We start from the raw sequence: 23,055 nt of genomic DNA, 5'->3' as shown, positions 1-23,055 counted from the left end.
AAATGGAAATGTTATGTTCTTGGTTTTTCTAATTGATTGATTCCAGTGAGCCTTCGCTGTCTTTATCCAGCAGACTATGATACTCCATTACTCAGTGAAAGTACTTAGCTATAAGAACAAAGCAGTACCTGTGGTTTACATTGTCACATTTAACTGTAGGAGCTGACAGTAACAATGATTGCAGGAAGATACAGAAAAAAATAATAAATATCATGACAAGAGAAATTAATTTGGAGACCCTACCATTCAATCAGTTTACTTGATGGAGGTGTTCAACATTTCTTACAGCACAGCATCACTTTAAGACATTCTGTGCTTTGTGTTTTATGGTTCACAATGTAGATGTAAGTAGAATTTTCCCAAGAAGAGGTTATTCTTAGTAGATCTCCATAAATTTTCCTCCCTGTTAGAATGCATCTTCATTCAGAGGTGCAGGAATTTTGTATGTACTAAGTAAGACTTACTTGTAAAAGTGGAGACCACCCACAAATCTCTTCAGAAAGTTTAGATGGTCGTTCTCTTTGAAAATCAGGACTCTCTTACTTTTCTGACTGGGCTGAAGAGTGCTTAAATTATGATCTAACTCTGACTTGAGTGCTTAAATGTAGGAATCTTCAATCTGAAGTTGTTGATGCGATCCTTGTCCCCACGAACTGTGCAGCCAGATAGCCAGACAATATACAGACATAGGGAGGGAGAAGGGTGGCAGTTGGGAGAGCAGGATTTTTAGGTTTATTGGAAGCAATACATTGGAAGAACAATTTTATTTCTATTCACAAAATATTCTATTGCCTTTTCTAAGATATGAGAGACATTTTGACTTTGTAGAAGATTTGAAATTAACTGCAAGAATATTTATAGACTGGAAATGGGCAATTTTTTTTTAATCCCTTTTCAAGTCCAAGTAAACACATTGGGTAGTTGTGACTGGATTCCTGTTTTCATGGCCTATGTTATGAATACAAATGGAGTGTCAGCTTAGTGGTGACATTTTCATTCACCTATTCAGCTCTTCAACATATGTATCCTGTGAAATTGTCCCCTAGATAGGTTCTTACCCTGTCTCCAGTAGGAGTTAGTTTCTGTAATCAATAAAAAGTGACTCCTTTGAAAGAAATTCAGAGCACATGATTGAAACCTAGCTCTGAATTGCATTGAGGAGTTGAGTATTTCTATCCCATTGGCCATGTAAGGGAATGAGAGACACTAACCTCCTAATAGAGTCACTTAAAGTCCCTCTTGCAAGGAGTGGAACAAAATGCTCTTCCATTCTGTCAAATCTTAAGCAAGACCTTAGCCTGTCTGGAGAAGTGCTGGTAGGTGGAAGGTGCTCTGTAATTGTGCCTGTTAAAAAACAGTAGCTTTTGCTGTCATTCTGAAAGTATATTGCAGTGGGCAGTTTTAATATGTTTTCATGCTTTAAGGAAAAATGTATAGAATAACAGAAAGTGAGGTTGCAAAAGAGCTAAAGGGGTTGCCTTGTTTATTCAAACATGGTTTATGAATAAGGCAACATCAGCTAGGCTGTCATAACCTGAAGTTCAACTGTAACATCAACTGCAAATGTAAAGTTAACTGTGATGTTTAACTGGAAAGTTCTTGTCTGAGCTCTTGAAGTAAAGATCTTACCAAACAACATATAGAAACCATCCAGATTCTGCAAATCAAACTACGAACACAAATCTTTTTTAAAGTAAAAATGTGTATTAACATTGAGGGACTGGAGGAGTACTTCAGTGGTTCTCTAGCTTTTGAAAAATGTATCTAGAAATCATTTACAGTTTTCAGAAACATTTTAAAGAGGGCTTTGTGGTTTTTTGCTAGTTCATCAATAAATTGTACTTTGTTCCTGTCTTTCTCTGGGCTTTCTCTGTTTTTTTCTTTTTTTTTTCCAGAATAAACCTTTGAATTAACATAGATTAGCTACACTTAGTATGTATGTGATTCTATCTGATCTTAGTATATATGTGATTCTATACCTCCAAAGTATCCTATTTATTGTTCTTTTTTTTTTCTTCTTAATGATAGAAAACTTCCAAAAGACACACTGGGCCTATTTTTCAGTGATTTCCCTTTTACAAGCATAATTTGTAGTCTTAAAATGTATTGTCAGTACTGGTGGTAGTTCTAAGTATGATATTAACAATATAAATCAATTAGCTGCAGTTGGAAAAGTTCCGATTTCTACCTGGAATTTATTTTAACTCTAAAATTTAGTTGTTCAGATGGCCTTCTCCCAAAGAAATGGAAACAGTATCTATGACTACTGAGCTTGTTTATAAACCAAGCAAGCTCTGTCTTAAAACTAGTTGGATTTCTGCCCCCTTTACTTTCATTTGAAGGTGGAGTGAAAATTTAACTTTCTGACTTAAAATGAAGTTCATTATGCCTAGCACTTTGACTTCATTACACCCAGATATGTTTGCTATTGCAGAGATAGTTTCTTCTTTCAGGGAATGACGCACAGACAGAACTGTCAGGGCCACTGTAGTGACTAAAATGATGGTATTTTCATCTGGATAGCGATGACACAGATATATTGGCATGACTCACTGTTGAGAGAAACATTCTGTATGCAGACATGTTGATAGAGTTCTTTCAGAAGGAGTAAAACGAGGACAATCCATAGTGAAAAAAAATTTTTCCTTGTCTTGATGTTTCTATGACCTTTAATGATTGTACATTTGAGAGGTAACATTGCTGAGAAGAGCAAATTATGATCAGATGCTTTGTTAGAGAATAATGTACCAGCTGAATATTTATGCACTCTGTAAGAGTAGCCATGGTCTTTGACTTACAAGAGTTCTAGCTGTACTCAGGCACATCTTAGAAAAAGTAAAGTTTTTTACTCCACCAGCACATAGCCAACTTAACAGGCTATTTAGCTTTGCTTCTTTTAGCTGCAATTTCAGGTTTTACTGACCTGAGAGCAGGATTTAACTGCTTTCTGGTCTTCAGCATTCTCTTCTCCCTAAATCTTTTGCCAGGATTTGGAGGATCATATACAGCAACTGTATTTATACTGTTTATACTGTTCAGTAAAATCAGGTCAGGGCCTGTTCTCTGACCCTAAGGCCAAATGACCCAGTGCAGCTTGTGTCCATGTGCTTAACCTTTTTCTTCTGAAAAAGTAGGGCAGCCTCATCCACGCTGTTTAGGACTGGATGACTTCCTTCATTTATGTTTCACAGTGAGAGGGTCCCAGTAGCAGGAAAAGTTAAGATTAACCTTTGTAGCTCTCAGCCAGCTGAAGATAGGTCCAGATTGATAAATCTTTCTGCAACTCATCACTCACAGCATGAGGGATACTCAACTGTAGGTCTTGAACATGAAACTGTCCATGAAACAGTCTTTTCATCAATTCCCTTTCTTTCAACATGTATACAGAAAAATATGGTGAACTGAGTTTGATAGTTCTGGTTTTCCCTGATAGGAATCAGACAGCCAACCTAATCCAGGAGACTACTTACATAATAAGAACAAGGGTAGTAAGAGCTATAAGCAAGAGGTGGTCTGCCTGCAGGTTACTTACAGACTTTTATGGTCATGATCACAACCTAGTCAGCTTGTCTTTTTCAGATCCCCTTGTGAGAGCTTCTGTCTTTCTGAACAAAAGACTTTCCTCTCCCATGGCTTCTGGAGGAAAGACTCTGTACATTTCCAGAATTCTTGTGTTTGCATTTATGAGCTTCGTGTCTTCTGAATCCAGAAAATGTAACAGCTAGAAAACCATCTAGAGCTAGCAGATCACCAAACTAGAATCCTCGGAATCAGTGGCTTCACAGCTGCCAATTAACAATGCAGGATGTTTGCAAAGGAATGACTTAACATGAACCAATCTTTCCTGACCTGCCTGCTTCCTTGCCAGTTCTGTTAGACAAAATAAATATGTTCAGACAGTAAAAAGACACCAAAATTGTTGGCTTTGTGCATTAATTGTTATGTAGTGTCTTAATATGTGTCCATCTCAAGATAGTCCACATCATAGGAAAAAGAATAGTCAGGCAGGTATGTTGCTGTGTGTATGTCCTGCTTTATTTGGAAAAGTCAGGAAAAAGAAGGGAAAATGTTTCAGTTGTCTTATCCTATTGACTTTGTCAGACCTGGAAAAAAACATTATGTCCAGAGGGTGTAGTTTTTTTTCAGCAGACGGAATATAAGAGCAACTTGAAGGAGTTTGCTTTTTTGTTTACTCTATTTTACTATAATCAGTCTCCATCGATATTAACGTTTTTCTTTGTGGCACAGTGTCATTAGACATGGACCTACAGAAGCAATACATTGTGTATAGAATCATTCTAAAGAACTATGTATAAAAAGAAACTTCTTTTTTTCCTTCCAGAATATTCCCTGTTGTGCTATTTCAATGGGTCAGGGCCAGGAAGTCCATGCAAGGCGCCTGTTAAATCAGTGCATGCAAGATGGAGGATGGCTCCTTCTACAGAACTGCCACCTTGGCTTGGGCTTTCTTAGTGAATTAATGGACACCATCGCAACAACGGAATCTGTGAGCGAAGATTTCAGGACCTGGATCACTACAGAGGCTCACCCAGACTTTCCTATTAATCTTTTACAGTCGTCTATTAAATTTACTAATGAACCCCCTCAAGGTAAGAAACCATATTTTTTTGAGTTTTGGGGCTTACTTCCTCCCCCACACTCTGTATCATTATACTTTGTGTAGTGTTATAGTTTTTATTCTGTGTGGAACCTGTGGAGAACACCAGTTCAGTGATGCTTTCTTAAGCTTAGTGCATTCCATCACTCTTTTCTTTCTGTCCTGTGGACCCCACACAAGGATGTAGAGGGAGACCAATGCAAGGAAAAGGAAGGACTCTTCTTAAAATCCAACTTCAACCTCCCAAGCTGCAGTATATATCTGTGGTTATTGCTTCGTGTTATGTCATCTGGTACTGCTGACAGGAGACTGACCCCAGCATCTTTGTAATTGTCTCTCAAGTGTTTGTGAGCTGCTACTGAATCACCCCTTAGCCTCTGTCCCAGGCAAGACAGTTAATAACAACCCATAGTGGATCTGAATACTGGGATTTGCTTCAGAATCAATGAGATTAGGGATTTTATGCTACTTGCATTTTATGCTACTCTCTCATGCTCCAAGCCTCCTGTATTTCTTTCATTTCCTCTTGACTTCCCTTCCCATTGGAGAGATTGCTGCTGGTCCAGGAAGATCGGGCAGAAACTCATGTTGGTTTCATGCTGTGCAGCTACTTGCAGCTACCACTCTTGGACATTACTGGCCTAGGTCCCTGGGCATCCCCTAGCATTACCTCCGTGCATCTCCCCTAGTTCCAGGATCTTTCTCCACTTCCAGGATGTTTCCTCAGGCTAACATGTTCATCTCATGCTTTCTGGGCTTCTAAGCCCCCAGTTTTCCTAACCTAAGTAGTCTATGTGCAGAAGCACAATGTGTGATCAGTGTCCTAATTGCAGTTCTGACTTATGTTTCTGTGTTAATTCAAGGATTCAGGATGTTTCACTTTCTGCAGCCTGTACCACTCGCAGCTAGCAAGTAGCAGGTTTGTCCTTGAAAGTTCAAAATTTCAGTTTTGGACAGCCACCATCCCCTGTACATGCACACAACTATCTGCCGCCTTTTAGTGTTCACAATTTAAACTGGTTTTGCACCCCACAGCCTCCTTTTCAACAGACTAAACCAACTCAGCCTTCTTGTCCTGTCTTTGTAGGTCATGCACTCTCGGTATCTGACCACCTTTATTGCCCGATCCAGTTTCTCCACACCTCCTTTGGGTGCCATATGTGGAAAGATATCTGAGGGGAAGCCTAATCAGTGCTAAGTGGAAAGTGATAAGAATTTTCATCTATCTGTTGGCTGTGCTTCTTCTAAGATACTTTATTTGCAAGAAGAGTGCAATTTTGGCTTATAGTCAACCTGGAATCTGTGATAATCCTGAAGTGCTTACCGGTAGACCTCAGCTAGCAGATCTCAGCTTGTATAAATGCATGGGATTATTGTGCTGCAGGTGCAGAACTTTGCACTTCTCCTTGTTGAGCTTCATGCAGATTTTGTTGGCTAAGTCTTATCTCTCTCTAGATCCCTCTGGACTAATGCTCTGCTATTTAGTCTGTTAGCCACATTCTCTGATTTAGTATTGTCTGCAAATTTGTTGAGGTTGCTTTTTATTTCCTTATCCAAGCCACAGATGAAGATATTGAACAATATTTGTCCCTGATATACTTTGTTTTTTTTCCTGGCTGCTAGGATATCTTAAGCCGTTGATTACTTATTTGAGCCTAGTAACCGACCTGCCAGCCTTCTACAATAAGGTGATTGGTTTAGTGGATGAGGAGAGAACATAGGATGTTGTTCATCCTGACTTTAAGAAGGCTTTTGACTCAGCCCCGCAGCACATCCTTATAGACATATGATGAAGTAGGCATTACAGAACTGGATAGTGATGTGGATTGAAAATGGTGTGAACTCACAGGCTCAAAGAGTTGTGATCAGCTGCACAAATCCGGCTGGAGAGCAGCCATCAGTGATGTAATCCTGGGGTCAATACTGGGGCCGGCAGTGGTTAAAATTTTCACTAATGACCTGGATGATGGGACACCCTCAGCAAGTTTATAGTTGATACAAAGTGGGAGGAAGGGGCTAATGCACTAGTAGGTTGTGTCGTTGTTAGTGGGAGTTTCACAGGCTGGAGAAACGGTCTGACAGGAATCTGCTGAACCTGAACACAGGGAAATGCCAAGTACTCCCCTGGGAAGAAAGAACCTCATGCATCCATACATGATTAACAGCTGTTAACAGATGTTAATAGCTGTTTAACATCTTTGTCAGCAACATGGACGGTGGGATTGAGGGTACCTGTAGCAAGTTTGCTGATGACACCAAGTTGTGTGGTGAGGTCAACATGCTGGAGGGAAGGCACCTTGACAGGCTTGAGAGGTGGGCCTGTTTGAACCTTATGAAGTTCAACAAGGCCAAGCACAGGGTCCTGCACATGTGTCAGAGCAATCCCAAGCACAAGTACAGGCTGGGTGGAGAACGGATTGAGAGCAGCCCTGAGCAGAAGGACTTGGGAGTGTTGGCTGATGCGAAGCTCAACATGAACCGGCAATGTGCACTGGCAGCCCAGAAAGCCAACCGTGTCCTGGGATGTATCAAAGGAAGTGTGGCCAGCAGGTCAAGGGAGGTGATTCTGCCCCTCTGCTCTACTCTTGTGAGACCCCACCTGGTATACTGCATTCAGCTCTGGAGTCCCCAACACAAGAAGGACATGGAGCTGCTGGAGTGAGTCAGGAGGGCCACAAAGATGATCCAAGGGCTGGAGCACCTCTCCTATGAAGACAGGCTGAGAGAGTTAGGGCTGTTCAGCCTGGAGAAGAGAAGGCTCCGGGGTGATCTTCTTGCAGCCTTCCAGTACTTAAAGAGGGCCTACAAGAAGGCTGGAGAGGGACTTTTTACAAGGGCATGTACTGATAGTATAAAGGGTAATGGCTTTAAACTGAAAGAGGGCAGATTTTGATTAGATCTAAGGAAGAAATTCTTGACTCTGAGGGTGGTAAGGCTGCCCAGAGAAGTTGTGGATGCTCCATCCCTGTAAGTGTTCAAGGCCATGTTGGATGAGGCTTTGAGCAACCTGATCTAGCGGAAGGTGTCCCTGGCCATGGCAGGGGGGTTGGAACTAGATGATCTTTGAGGTCCCTTCTAACTCAAACCATTCTATGATTCTGTCATGGGATTGACCAGCTGTAAAGCAGCTTTACAATAAAAGGACCTGGGGTTCCTGATGGAAATCAAGTGGAACATGAGCCAGCAATATGCCCTTGGAGCAAAGATGGCCTGCAACACCCTCAGATGGATTAGGAAGATAATTTCCAACAGGTTGAGGTGATTCTTCTCTACTCAGCCATGTCAAGAGCACATTTGGGGTGGTGTGTCCAGGTCTGACTTCCCCAGTGCAAGACAGACATGGACAGAACAAGTCCAGTGAGAGGCCACAAAGATGCTGAAGGGATTGGAGAACATGACATATGAGGAGAGGCCAAGAGCGCTATGATTGTGTAACCTCAAGGAGAGAAGGAGTGTCTTATCAATGCATATAAATACGTGATGAGAGTGAGTAAGGAAAACAGCAAGACTTTTCTCAGTGGTGCCAAATGACAGAAAGAGAGGTGATGGACACAAATAGAAATCCAGGAAATTCCACTTCAGCATCAGAAAAAAACTTAGCCCACTGTGAGAGTGGTCAAATACTGGAACAGCTTGTTCAGGAAGTTTGTAGACTCCATCCTCAAAACCCACGTAGACAAGGTGCTAAGCAACCAGCTCTAGTTGATCCTGCTTTGAGAAGAGGTATTGCACAAGGTGACCTCCAGAAATCCCTTCCAACATCAACTATTTGGTGTTATTCTGTGTGACATGAAAGCATCCAGGTTTTCTAAGTAATCTTTAACCTGTTGCTCTCCTGCTGTTGAATATCTCTCACCCAAACTATGCTGCTATCTGCAGATGTTCTTTATCCGCTTATAGAAGCAACTTACTACCTTGCCTTGTATCTACTCATTATGTATGATTAGGGAAGGTTGCTTTTTATTTTGGACTATGGCAGAAAGAAATCCTCAAGCCTGACACTTATTTTGTCTTTTAACTCCCTCGTCTTTAAGTAACTGTGTAATGCATTAACTTGCCCTTCATTTATATGTATGTGTTGGCACTGATTTCAATTAATGAAGTTAGTAGGAGCTGAGAATTTTTGTCCGAGGTCGTATTTAATGCCTCAGTCATTTGAACCTCTTATTTTAGTATTCATTTTCCTTTGAACATTAGTAAGATGTCTACAAAATGTCTGATCTTGTGAAAGACATCCTGTTGCAGTGTATATGCGCTGATCTCAAGGGCAGTTAGTCAGTCTGCTGTTAAAAATATCTTACTTCTTTCTCTTCTCCTCCCCGCTTTTAATTTGGTGCTCAGAATCTTTTTATTGTACTGTGACCCCTCCTTGTCATTCAAATGATAACACCCTGTAGCTCCAAGAGGCTATTTTATAAGTCAAGTTTTCGTTTTCTGATACTGCCCTGCCACATTGGTAGCACAATGTGATAAGGCACTTTTGTTTTATTATTTTGTCATGATTTTGGAACTCTCTTATGATACCCTTACAGTATTTTGAAAAGCTCTTTGTTTGAATATTGTTCTACACGATCTTTGTGAAGTAGGAAAAAAACAAAAGAGTTTTTATTGTGTCATGGGAAGTATGATGACTTGGACAATCTATTCACTGCACTCGAAATCTATTTTTTTAGACTTGTGTTAAGCTGATTAGGTGGAAGATATCGTAAGAGGGACTGGTGTCAGTTACTCATGCTTGGTAGTGTCTGCCAAAGGCAGATCATGCTTCAGTAACGCTGCCTGAAAGGATCTGGGAGTAGTGAGGATTGCATATTCCGTGGAAGCTGAGATTTTATCAGTATCATCTGCCTAAAGCTGTTCGTGGGATTTGAAATGTTAGTGCTCAAATAGACCTCCCCAAGTATTAGTATTTCCACTATGAATTTAGGTTCTCATCTCACCAGCTTAGTACCTGTATGACAGTTTAAGAAGCAGAATTCTGAGATCATTATAGGAATGAAATTGAAGTAAATTGTCTTTGGTAGAACTAAAATCTTATTTTATCTGTAAATATTGAAACACAAACTCTTGGATATTCAGTGCTATATTTCATATGATGTTAGGTGTCTTTTTGATTGCCTTATAGTTGCTGAATAGTTATGTTTATATTTCAGTTGTTATTGGTAACATTTAGAGGATGATTACTTAAGTGTAATTTCTTCCAGACTTCGGAACTGAATTTGGTGTGTCATCTACCTGAAACAAAATATAATTGACGTTTGCCTGCTATGACCAGCTGAACAGATAATTGATTCAAAGAGATGATTATTTTAAGCTATAAATAAAACAATACTGTAAATTGAAATAGAGAATTCTGCTTAATGGAAGTTAGAGTTATGGGTTCCATACATCTTTTTTCTCATATAATGCATTTTTATACTGTCCTAGTTTTAGCTGGAACAGAGTTTTTAACAGCTAGAAGAGCTCCGTGTTTTGGTTTTACTCAGAGGCTCGCTCTGAGAAGAATGCTGATAGCAAGCTGATGTTTGTGGTTGGAAGTGAAACTCCAAGGACTTTTCAGTGTGCCGGAGTGCAGGAACACGGCGGGATACGGGGGGAGCATAGCCGGGACAAAGGGGACACGATTCCCCTTGTGATTTGTGGTGGAACTTAAGACTGAGGGCCAAACTGGCCAATTAGTATTCCATATCATGCAGCGTCATGCCCAGTATAAAAGTGAGGGTCAGCCGGGAAGAGGGGCTTTTGCGCTTTGGCTCTTTTGCGCTTGCTGCGCTGTTGCTCTGTTGTTTTTCTTTCTTTTTCTCTCTCTCTCTCTCTCTCTCTCTCCCTCTCTATTTCGGGGTCTCGCGTTCGTCCGGGATTGCAGCTTCGGGACGAGACGGGCTTCGCATACGAGGGGGTGGTGAGCACCTACACTGTATTAAATCATCTGTATTAAATTGTTCTTATCTCAACCCATGGGTTTCCCGTTTATCCTTTAATTCACTCCCTCATTCCTGGGGGTGGGGGAGGGGGAGTGACCGGCTGTGTGTGTGTGGGGGGATTTCAACCTAACCCACGACATATACTTATTTTCTAGGTGTGAAAGCTAGCTTAAAACGAACATACTCAGCTGTTACTCAGGATCACCTGGAAGTGAGCAACATGCCACAGTGGAAACCATTGCTATATGCTGTAGCATTTCTTCACACGACTGTTCAGGTTTAAAAATACTTTTTTTTTTTTTCTGTCATAAAGCCATGTTTCAGTTATGAATGCACTGTGTTATTAAATGAAAAACATGTTTAAATGGAAATCCCATGTAAGTAAATTAATACAAATAAGAAAGAAAACAATGTGCCTCTATTACTGCAACTGTCTTAGAACTTAGAACTCTGCTCATGTTGATCTTGTACCTTCAACAGAGATGGTATTTCAGACTAAAAAAGGACAGTCAACCAATGATCAATTAGTGCACTCTTCTGTTAAAGTCTTTGGGCATGGCTATATGATCTGTCTTTCAACTAACTTTTTTTTACTAATATTTTGAATCATAAAAGCACATTGAAGAAATTTATGGCTTGAGTTGGAAAAACATAGTCTTAAAACTGCTGCGTTCACAATGAGAAGGGCTACAAGGGTAAATATAAATCCTTCCTGCACTGAAACCTGCAGGAGGAAATGAAGGTGGAAGATGATTTTGGGTCTTGCCTTTCAGGAGTTCCATTAAAGGAAGTGCTTTATGGATTAACCACAACTTTTCATCATTCTATTGATAGATTTTGCAGTATCCTTAGTTTATATTTGGTGCCTAGTTAATTTAACTCTGTGGCATCCATGTACTGATACATTGTGGTGAAATGGAAGCCTGTGGTATGCTTATCTTCGGCCCATCACTTCCTTCATGGTGGAAATTAAGGATGTTTAAATACCAGATATTGCCCTAACAGCCACGTAGAGCCAGCTGTGTCTGTAAATGATTCACTAAGAAGTAGCTTTTGCTACTTGCATCTACACCATGCAGAGACATCAATGGTACGAATATACCTAGTCCACAGGAGGACCACAGGCAATGATCCTGGCTGATGAGTTTGGACATCCCTTCCTAAAAACAGTAGCTTCATTTTTGAAATTAAAAAACTATAGTTCTAGGCTCATAGATTCACTGCACTTTAAAAAGAGCATTTTTTTTTCTTTGTGAAAATGTTAATATTCCTATTCTTTGTTCATATCTCTCTACTGATCATGATAAATGAAGAAATATTTAACTACTAGATAATTAATCAAGCAGTTGGCCTTGTGTGTATTAAGAGAAGAATTATTTTTTTAAAGTTGATGAGATACAACCCCACCTGTACTACTGTGTTCTTAGCATATTTCATGAATTCTTCTGCACTTATGTTTTTTTCACAATTATTATCAATCAGCCTTTTACCTTAAACTCCATCTATTTTACAGGAAAGACGAAAGTTTGGTCCATTGGGCTGGAATATTCCTTACGAATTTAATCAGGCAGACTTCACAGCCAGCGTGCAATTTATTCAGAATCATTTGGATGATATGGACATTAAACGTGGAGTGAACTGGAGCTGTGTTCGCTATATGCTTGGAGAAGTACAGTATGGTGGCCGTGTAACTGATGACCTTGACAAAGCACTGCTGAATACATATGCAAGAGTGTGGTTTGGAGAGCATATGTTTAGTGAAAACTTTTGTTTCTACAAAGATTATGTTATTCCAAAAGGGAAAACAGTTGAAGACTATCTCCAGTACATAGAGCAATTGCCAGTGATTGATACACCTGAGGTAAAACATTTAAAAGTATTAAAGGGAGCTTTTGTCAGATAAATAATTTAATCAGGTATATTTTCCAGAGCCATGAGTATATACATCAAGACTAGCAGGCAGACCATTATAGTGGGTAGCTAGTGTAGATCTGATCAGGAAGAGGTAGATGAGACCTTCTTCAAACAGTTGGAAGAAGTCTCACATTCACAGGCCCTGGTCCTCATGGAGGACTTTAACAACCCCAAGTGTCTGCTGGAAGGGTGATATAGCAGGGTTCAAGCAGTCTAGGAGGGTTGTTGAGTGCATTAATGACAACTTCCTGGCACAAGTAATTGAGGAACCAACAAAAAAAAATGCCTTTGGCTGGATCTAATACTTACGAGTGAGGAAGAACTGGTCAAGAATGTGAAATCCGAAGGCAGCTTTGACTGCAGCGACCGATGGTGGAGTTCAGGATCCTAAGAGAAAGGAGCAGGGCAAAAAGCAGGACCACCGCCCTGGTTTTCAGGAGAGCAGGCTTCAACCTCTTCAGAGGTTTCTTCTAGGCTTGGAAGAATCCCACGGGATATGTCCCTGGAGAGAAGAGAGGTCTAGGTGAACTGATTTATATTCAGGGGTCACCTCCTCCAAGCTCAAGAAAGATCCATCCTAAAACGTAGGAAATCAAAGGCAGCAGGAGGCCTGAATGGATGAACAGGAAGCTCCTAACTGAATTTAGACATAAAAAGGTAGTGTACAAGAAGTGGAAGCAGGGGTGGGTGACCCAGCAAAAGTATAGAGCTACTGTCCAGTCTTGCAGGGATGGGGCTAGGAGAGCAAAGGCCAAAGTGGAGTTGAATCTGTCAAGGAAGGTGAAGAGCAACAATAAAGGGTTTTACAAGTACATACACAGCAAAAAGATGACTAGGGAAAATGTGGGTCCATTGCTGAATGGAGCAGGAGAACTTATGGGAAATTATATGGAAAATACTGGAGCCAATGCTGTTTAACATCTTTGTTAATGACCTGGAGGATGGGGCAGAGTTCACCTTCAACACTTCCACAGGAGATACAAAACAGGAAGGAGTGGCTGATAGACCAGATGGTTGTGCTGCTATCCAGAGAGATCTGGGCAGGCAGGAGAACTGGGCAGAGGAGAATCTCCTGAAGTTTGACAAGGCGAAATGCAAATTCCTGCATTAGTTGTCCTGGTGGACAAATAGCTGACCATGAACCAGCAATGCACCCTCATGGCAAAGAGCCAACAGTATCCTAGGCTGCATTAGGAAGCAGGAGGTGATCTTTCCTCTCTTCTGAGCACTGGTGAGACCATATCTGAAGTACTGTGTCCAGTTCTGGACTCCCCTCTACAAGAAAGATGGATTTACTGGAGTGAGTCCAGAGCAGGGCTATGAAGATGGTTAAGGGTCTGGAGCACCTGTCATATGAGGAAAGACTGAGAGAGTAAGGACTATTTACCTCAGGCAGGATCTTATCAATGTGTATAAATACCTGTTGGAAGGGTGTAAAGATGAAGCCAGAGCCTTTTTGACCGTACCCAGTGAAAAGACAAGAGGCAATGGGCGTAAATTAAACAACAGGAGATTCCATCAGACAACAAGAAAACACTTGTTTACAGGGAAGGTGGTCAAGCACTGGAAGAAGTTGCCCAGAGAGGTTCTGGAGTCTCGATCTTTGTAGATATTAAAATCCCAACTGGACACTGTGCTGGACAACCTGTTCTAGCTGACCCTGCTTGAGCAGTTGGTTTGGATGAGATGACCTTCAGAGGTTCCTTCCAAACTAAACTATTTTGTGATTTTGCGACTGTGTATGGGATTGAGCAGACGTGTGAACTGAGAAATAATGAAAATAAAAAAAAAAACCATGTGGTCTCATTTTGCAAGTTATAATTGGGAGATTATTCCATTCTGACCACAGGAAGATCTGGGTGTTGCCATGAATTGATGGAGGAGGGTGCAGGGTAGCTCCTGGTTGCAACCACTTTTACACCATCCAGTGTGTGTGTATACTGCAGAGGTCACATTAATTGGAGGACTGTAGCTTTCTGCTCCCTCTAGTACAGGCACATGAGATGAAGTTAGTTAAAATTGAAACAGAAGCGCATGCTCTGGATTTCTGTCTCATTGCTATTAAGTTGATAAATGCCGTTGGAGGTAAGTTCTATTAAAATTAAATAGACAAGACTGAACAAAAAAACCTGATTTTCTGTTACTGATAATGTGCTGGCTAAGAAGGCAAGAAGATTCCAAGGTCATAAAATAAAGTTGAAAAGTTATGAATCTCTGAAGGTTGTAAAAGCAGAATGCAAGGATATTTGCGCTGGCGATGATGCACCTTTTCCAAATGAGGGTAAATACAGTCATGATAATGCACCGGTGGGACCCATTTGAGCCCAGCTCATGAAGTGGTTCCTATCAGGGTATGAACCTTGACTCTATCAGATTTCAGGTGCTACTTTCATGGATCTGCTTTTCTAAGCACTTGGGAACCTGTCTTACAAAGCTGCAATGCATTTTTAAAGTATTTTGATGCCTGTAAAAATCTATATGTACGGTTTGATGTAAGGGAATTTTACCTTTGACTTTTATGTAAATAGGATCAAGTCCAGGAATGCAAACATCTTTTTCTCCTTCAATTTTCACAGGTTAGGAAGAAAGCTATGACTTTCTTCTGTCATTTCAAAATCTGTCAAAATTGCTCATGGAAACCTTTAACCTTTTAAGCTCCCAGTCTTCTTTTTTCCCACAAAGGATGTTATGCTAGTCAAAACAGTGTATCTTTGTTTCCTCCCCTTTCCATTTTTGGTTAAGAAAGACTGAATAAGTCTGATTGCTGTATCCTTGCTTTTTTTGATGAAATTTCAACTTCTGATTGGAATAAACACTGACTTCTGAAGAGAGCTGTTGAACTCAGCAATCCCTTTGAAAATTATTTCAGAGAAGTATAGAGCTTTAGCAATTGGTTTTGAGGATTTATCAGGCTAAAAAAACCCTGAAAGATGAATCCAACCTTTTGTTTTTTTTTTTTAATCAAAATTCCCAGAGATTTTGGATCAAAAAGAATGAGAAATTTGGTTGCTTGATTAATTTACAGGACATTCAGGACACTGGTCCACCCATTGCTTTACTACTCTGGTTTCTTTGTTCTTATTCCTTTACATCACTTGCCTAAAAACATAAGACCAGAGTTTTCTCCCATGTAACATCCCTGTCGTTGGCAATATCACACCAATTATGAAGTTAGTGCTTGGACTAGCGCTACAATTTACATTCATAATCAGAGATATTTTTCGTGTTTCTAACTTGGGCTATAGCATTGCCCCAAAATCTGCTAGAGCAAAACCAAACAAACCAACCCTTGTTGTGCAAGACCAAAAGCAGAAAAGAGTGTATCTTCAAATGTGTCTTTCGTTCCATGATAAATGAGGCGCATTGATATTTTCACTTTTTACAGCTCTAAATATTCGGGTTGAGTAAACTGCTATGTGTAAAAGATGTTAAATCCTACTTGGAACCTAATTGAATGCTAGTTATAGTCACACCTTTTCTCACACATGGTATTAGGTCTGTACTGTGTTCTTTGTGCTGTTGTAAGGATCATATCCACGACTGGTGTAAATCAGCATAGCTTTGCTGGTTTTGACACAGATGCAGCCACTTATATCCCTTGTCTCTGAGTTTCTACATTTGCAAACACAATGGCCTGTTTTGCTGTGTCCTCAGAGTGTGTAAATATTTGTTACTAGAAGTGTCTTCTTGTAATATATCGATTCTAACGTAAAATACGAAAACATGAAAAATGAGAAATGGAAGATTGCTTGGCTTTGGTGCTCAGATTGAGGGCAAGCCTTCTTCATTGTTGGATCAGTGGTTCAAGGTTTGTAAGAGACAGTTAATAGCTATAATTAAAGGAGAGCTTGTGAAATAAGTCACAGCACAATTCCTCATGGAGAAGAGTTGCAATTGTCGACCTGACAATTATAGACTTACTGATATTTCAGTGGAAGTTTCTGAGAAAGCTATTATCATTCAGACAAAGGGCAGCTTTGCAGTAGTTCTGTGCTAACTGTGTCTTAAATAAAGTAATTCAATTTCAGAAGAAGGGGAAGTAAGGAGTGGGAGACCTAAACCAAAAATAGCTAAACCATAAAATATCCTGGATATGTCACCAGTCATAAAATCTTCAGATACTTCAAATATGGGCAGTGTTTTATTCACTGTGCTGCATCCCTTATAAGCCTGAGAGGCCGAATGTCAGAAATGGTAACTGGTGTGATCATCAGAGGCATCTACTTGAGCTGGTACAGCAGCAACAGATCTGTAGAGACAAGGAGCTAGTGGTGAGGGGTCAGCATCCACATATGACACGTTTTCAACAAGCTCTAGTCTGATCCAGTGGAAAGGAATCAGTTTGTACTCCCTGATAGCACTCCACAGCATGGTCCAAAGCCTGTGGTGTGAAGACAATCAGAAGATCAGTTAAAAAAAAAACAAAACACTATGAGTGAAAATGCTATTGTATATGAAGCCTATGTTAATGTTTTTGTGTAATTTGGCTCGGTCCTTGACCAGTTAAATGTGTGTACTTTCACTGACCTATTCATATCTGTTGTTTTATATAGCTGAGGATTTTCTTCCTTATTTATCCATTTTCATGGATTCTTTCACTGATATAATTTTAGAAGGAAAAATGCTATTTTTTTCCTATTTTTTTCCCTTTTTACTTTAAGGTATTTGGACTTCACCCTAATGCAGATATAACTTACCAGACTAACCTGGCTAACGAGACATTAAGTACAATAGTGAGCATCCAACCCAAAGACAGCAGCACTGGAGGAGGGGAAACCCGAGAAGCAGTGGTGCAACGTCTTGCTGATGAGATGCTGGAGAAGTTACCTCCAGATTATAACCCTCATGAGGTATATACTGCTTTATAGATATGGATGTTTTATATATGTATGTGTATGTTTTATGAGTTTTATTGTGCTTCTTAAATTTAACTAGCATGTGTTTTAAAAAGCTCTTAGAATTATTCATAGTGTTTTATAAGTCAGTTTTGATTTATTATCTAAAATATTCCTACATCAGAAACATATATTTCAAATGCCATAGTCCACTTACTTAGTGACCTTAACTCAGAAGAGCCACTAGAGACTTCAGAAAGTTCTTGCCCTCCCTAGTAGCTTAGAGAAGGACACCAGTGCCTCTTCCTGAAGGATCAGTGATCTTATAGTGGTTACAGCTTTCAATTTACCTGCTCGTATTATCATACCACCATTATGAATAATGGATTTTATCACTGAGCTTTTCATACCACAGATTTTTTGCAGTTTGAGCCAGAACAGATATATTTGCCAATCTTTTCTTGCTTTTTAGATTAACAGTCTCATTAAATGGAAAAATCCAGCATAAAGCACTCTTGCATCAGTTTGTAAGTAGGATCTGACCTCTTGCCGTGTATTTCATGAACAGTAACTGTTGAAAACTCCTCTTTTCCACAGTTTTATTATTTACAATTCTCTTTCACATTGGTAGTGTTGGTTTTTTTTCCTAGCTGCAGTCCAAGCTTGTAGAGTGCCCAGCGTGCAGTATTGCAACTTATTATGTTATACTTTATTTACTTCTCCAGCCAACTTAGAATGTCCACTTAGGTTACAACCAATAGCCTTGGGGCCCTGGCAATATTTCCTGTCTTCTGTTCTACAAGGTCAGATTTAGTATGTCTTGTATAAATAGCCTCTTCTGTTCTGTCATAGTTCAGCTGAGAACTTCTCTTTTCATTCCCCTCTTGGCAAGCTACTTACAATCTGCACTTTTTGTGGTGAGGTTTCCTAAAAACTGTCTCCATATAGTTATTTTTCATTCATCCCTGCTTGTGCTTCTCTTTTATTTGTCACCTGCTTATTAAGTGATTCCCAGTGATGGTATGTAAATAATTTATTTGTAGAATTTGATTTGTAATGGAGTCAGTTTTCTAGTTTTCACATTATTATTTAATAGTAAATAAATATTATAAATAGCAAACAAAATTAATTATAGTAAGTATAATAATTAATAACACTTAATTACTAATTACTAATTTAATAAATTTAATAATTTACACCTTGCATCTATGCCTATAATCTACACCTTGGATTGTAGGACTACCTCAGGCCATTTTTCTTATCCTTCCTATGAGAGTAAAGCTTTTTCATGGAACTATTTTCTTCTAGTTTTATTCAACTCCTTAGAAATTTTTTTTTTTTCAATTTGCAATAGCAATAGAATACTGAATGCCTGGGTAATGTATATGGTTTTGCCATACTTGTAATATGTGTATTGAGCTTATTTTTTTCAATATATTTGCTAACTCTTCCAGAGGAGTATTTCTTCATTCCCTTGTTAAACTGCCGACTTTTTTCTCCTGAAGAATTTGTAATACTTAGAAGATATTTATACTGTTGGATTTTATATAAACCAGAAGGTATTCTTGCCCTCAGATTTTACCCCCAGGAAATTTGTGCAATGCCTTTTAGTCTTGTAAAATGCACACATGCCTGTTTAATCCAAATTTCACTTCTAAATAGTTTGAACATATACTATTTTTCTCTGGCATTTCTTCTGTTTAGTCTTGGTCTCATTCACTCTCATTCCTTTTTGGTTTATTCGCTCAGGTTATCCACACAAAACACACATGGAGTAGGCCTCCCCTTATGAGTCACTTCCTTGAGCATCTTAGCTTTGGAGGCAACCAGTTACGGAGACAGGAGCTGTAGTTAAGGGTCAAGAGTCTGGAAGGTTTATTTTGAAAGTTCTACCCTGCACTCTTGTCTCTATTTTACTGCTCTATTTGGGTACAATACATACTTTTCCATATGACTGTATTAAAAAAAATCATCACCAATTATTTTCATTGCTGTTTCACTCTCATCACCTCTAGTATGACAAGCTATTTTTTTTTCTCAAAGTCTGCCAATCATACATGCAGGTTTTTATTTTCTTATAAGCAATTAATCTTTATAATGAAGCTCACAATTAGATAGTTCTTTGCTTCTGTATCACTTCTTTGACATCTTGTCTGAGCTTCAAGGAAACCTCTTTTGATTTAATTTGCTTGACAGCTGTTCTCTTATGATTCAAGTAAGGAGATTCATGTTTGTACAGGAAAAAACAATATTAGGTATTAATACTTTGGCATCAGCTTTCTCCCCCTCCTCCCCCTGCTTCATAAGAATGAAGGCACAGGCACAGTCAGAGGATGTCCTATTGGATCCACTTTATACCCTCCGTATTTCTTGTAAAAGTATTCTGAGCTCGGGATGTAAGTTTGTTTCGTTCTCTTATCTATAAGTGTAGATACCACCTCTTCCTGATGATTTCTAGTTTTCTCAGGCTCTGTACATCTTGATCTGTGAATTGCACTTCTCTTTGATTAATTACACCACTCTATTTACATGCTGTTTCTTCAGTCCAAATTACTGATAGACAACATGGTACTTTTGCACAGAACCATCCAAAAATTCTTTGTTTCTGTATCATGGTAGTCATTCCTCTGCTCTGAGTATCTACAGAACATCCTCTGATCCCTTTCCAACGCTTTACTTTCATCGTAATGTGTTCCTCTGTACATCTCTCTGGCTGTGTCAGCTGCAATACAGTTTCGGAGTCAGCTTCTGCATTGTTATGAGATTGGACATTATTTCTTGCAGTTCCTGATTCTTTGATGTTTTCTTCTTCATTTTGCCTAATGGATTTACCCTTTCTCTCATTCTCTAGATCTTAGAATTCGTTTGGGTCTTTATCAATGCTTTCTTTGTCAGACGGGAATTTCCCTTTTCTCTCGTTAGCATCTAGTTCCACCTTTTTGCTGCAGTTGTTTATGGTGCCAGGAGTGTGGCAACCTCTACACAATAAGCAAAAAATCTGTATCAAATGTGTTTCTTATCTGAACTGAAGCTCTGGGACCTCTTAGAAGAGGTGGAGAGGGCAGGAGTAGGTAAAGAAAGCTAAATTTTTAAATGAAAGTTTGCATAAGCTGACAAAAAAAAAAGAATGTCTAAAATACCAAAAGAAAAAAAAGATTATGTTCACTAACATATAATCAATAATTTCATTAGTAAGAGCAGAAAAGAAGGGAGGGTTTAGATGTTCTCTGAGGGAAGAAGCAACAGAATTTAGCAGAAGCTACAATATAATAAGCAAATGAAATTAAGCTGACAAGTATAATGAGTGAAGTGGATTTTGTAATTACTTCCTGTGATGTCTGAAAAAAAGGGACTGAGATGAATTCTGTTGTTTGTCAATTTAAGTCAACATTTAGTCATTCAGGACTTTATTACCTATATTCAGGACATTATTGCCTACTAGATCAATTTAACAGTCCTGAAACAAATAAAACTAATATACTAAATTGTAAGAGGCTGAGGGAATGTGTCAAAAAGAGTTCCTATCCATGCCTCACTGGATAAGAGTAGTAAAAAAGAAAACATTCATTAGTCCTAGCAGTGCAGCTTGGGTTTGCTTTTAGAAGAATATTATGCTCCAGTAAGGCCACAAAGTGGTAGTCTTTGGAAATCCAGTTAGAGATATTCTCCATGGAGAAAAGGAACAAAAAATTTAGGAAAAAAATGAAGGTAATTAAAAACAAGTACTCTTCAGGGAAAGTGGCAGGTGCCTTTGCTATCTTTGATCAGGTCTTGTGGCTGCCTTTAGAAATTGTGGAATGAATTTTCTCAGAGTTTAAACCCCGACAGACCAGGTTAGGGATGGATGGTACTGAAACCAATTATTTGCTGACATTCTGAGCTCCAGTCTTGATATATTATGAATCCAGAGAAAATTCAGCCTGTCACACACAGGCCCTCAATTCTCAATTATTAACCTTTGGCAATGATTTTGGAACCACCAACTTTCAAAACAGGGCAGCCATTTTACCCCATGATACGTGCTGCTTCTTTTGTTGTTGTGTTCTTGTAATGCCTCCTCTCACCAGTCAGATAACTGACTCAATGTCCACCCAAAAGGCTATAAACAAAACAAGTCATCTTTGCATGCTTTATCAGAGTGCAGTTTGACACAGGTGATGGAAAAACAAAATAAACCTTCCTCCTGACCTAAAACTGCCTTCATTTTTCTCACTCCAAAGGCAGAAGCAGAGTAAGAATTCTGCTTTTATGACCCCTTTTACTTCTGGGTCTTGTCTCACAGGTATCAGAGAGATTAATGGTAAAATGAATAGGTCCAGTCAGTCCACGTGAGTGCAGATAGATGCAAGAACGAATGTCAGCCTGTCATACACAGAGGTTTATAATGAAAATGATCCTTGCAGCTTGAAAAACATCTTGGTGGGGAATAAACGTGGAGATATTCCAAAGATACTGCACTTTATTGGAGGTTGGCTTTTAACCCAAGTAGCAATATTTTTTTCCTTAAATATTTTTTGTAGTTTTGATTTCAGCTTATCCTCCACTAAGGCTATGACCACATTAGCAAGTATTGCATGGGAATAGGAGTTCATCTGAGGACCCCAGGCCTGCATTAGATGTTTTGCTGCAGAATTTACTTTGGTCTAACTCTAGTTTGGACCTGTAGGCTCAACACCCATTAGTGGTGAGAGTACGTTAGACTCCCTGAAGCGTACCCTTTTGGGTTGGTTTAATTTGAAGCTAAGCCAGTATGTGGGCCTGGAGTCTACTTCTCAGTGCAGGTTTTTTGGTACAAAAAAAAAACGTTTGGGGTCTGAACCAAAACACTAATGTAGATGCTTTGTAAGATTTACTTACTGACCCTATCAGATATGGTGGTCAGAACTCCAGCTATTTTCTACATTTTTCACTGCCTGCTTCCTTGTATACAGCAGGGAAATGGTCCTTGAGCCCACTTGAAAAGAGCCTTGTCTTGGACATGCCTTGATCTTGTCTTTCTTATTTAGCCCTCTTATTTAGACCACCTCACAGAATGATGGGCTTCCCATTTCTGCTGACAAAGAGTACAGCAAGTATGCTAGTCTAATTGAAAATAATACCATTTACAGAAAATGATAGGCAGTTACTACTACAGTAGTAGTAGTAGTGATTTAATGATCACTGATCATTAAATGGTGTGAGCTCAGCAACTGCTTTTCTGCTGAATGTCCTATAAAGTATGAGGTGACAAAGGAGTTGGTGACCTGAGAACAGCTAAGAAATGTGCATAGCGGAATCTGACACAGTAGAGATATGCATTGCAAAATCAAGTAGATGAAGCTATTAAGATTATGATTTTAGTTGCTCCTTTCTTAAATTACCTTGTTTTATGTTAGATGACAGCTGTTTGCATAATGAAAATGAGATGTTGTAAAATGGGTTTTATGGAATTAGTGTATTAATATCAGAAAGGTTATTTTGGTTAGTGAATTTTGGTTTTTGAGTTTTTTTCTGTCAGTTGGGATCTACCTCTTTATGTCATAATGAATACAGCACTGGAAGTAAGTAATCTGATTGCTTGATAAGAATTCTAATACAAAAACAGTCAATCATACCTCAGAGCTGGTATTTAAAATGAATCTAACAGCAAGATTTCCAAGAAAGGCACTATGATACACCTAGTAAATCTCACTGCAGATCAGGATTGATTTGTATACAATAAAAATGGAAGTATGTAATTTTTTACAGCTTTCATATCTGGTTATGCTTAGTGCTCTAGGCTGAG

At 39.2% G+C, this 23,055-nt stretch overlaps 1 protein-coding gene across 1 annotated transcript in view; it reads left to right on the top strand.

Moving 5' to 3' along the window:
• Positions 1-23,055, top strand: part of LOC104375270 (dynein axonemal heavy chain 5) — a 168,285-nt gene that overhangs the window by 127,038 nt on the left and 18,192 nt on the right. Inside the window, exons 69-72 of the mRNA XM_086609153.1 lie at positions 4,343-4,610; positions 10,698-10,819; positions 12,056-12,403; positions 17,118-17,306. Coding sequence (XP_086465279.1) covers positions 4,343-4,610; positions 10,698-10,819; positions 12,056-12,403; positions 17,118-17,306 — 927 coding nt within the window. The remainder of the gene's footprint in view (positions 1-4,342; positions 4,611-10,697; positions 10,820-12,055; positions 12,404-17,117; positions 17,307-23,055) is intronic.

Source organism: Tauraco erythrolophus, chromosome 3, assembly GCF_009769465.1.
Source record: "Tauraco erythrolophus isolate bTauEry1 chromosome 3, bTauEry1.pri, whole genome shotgun sequence".
In the NCBI taxonomy this organism is placed as follows: domain Eukaryota; kingdom Metazoa; phylum Chordata; class Aves; order Musophagiformes; family Musophagidae; genus Tauraco; species Tauraco erythrolophus.
This window is presented reverse-complemented; position numbering and strand designations above follow the sequence as displayed.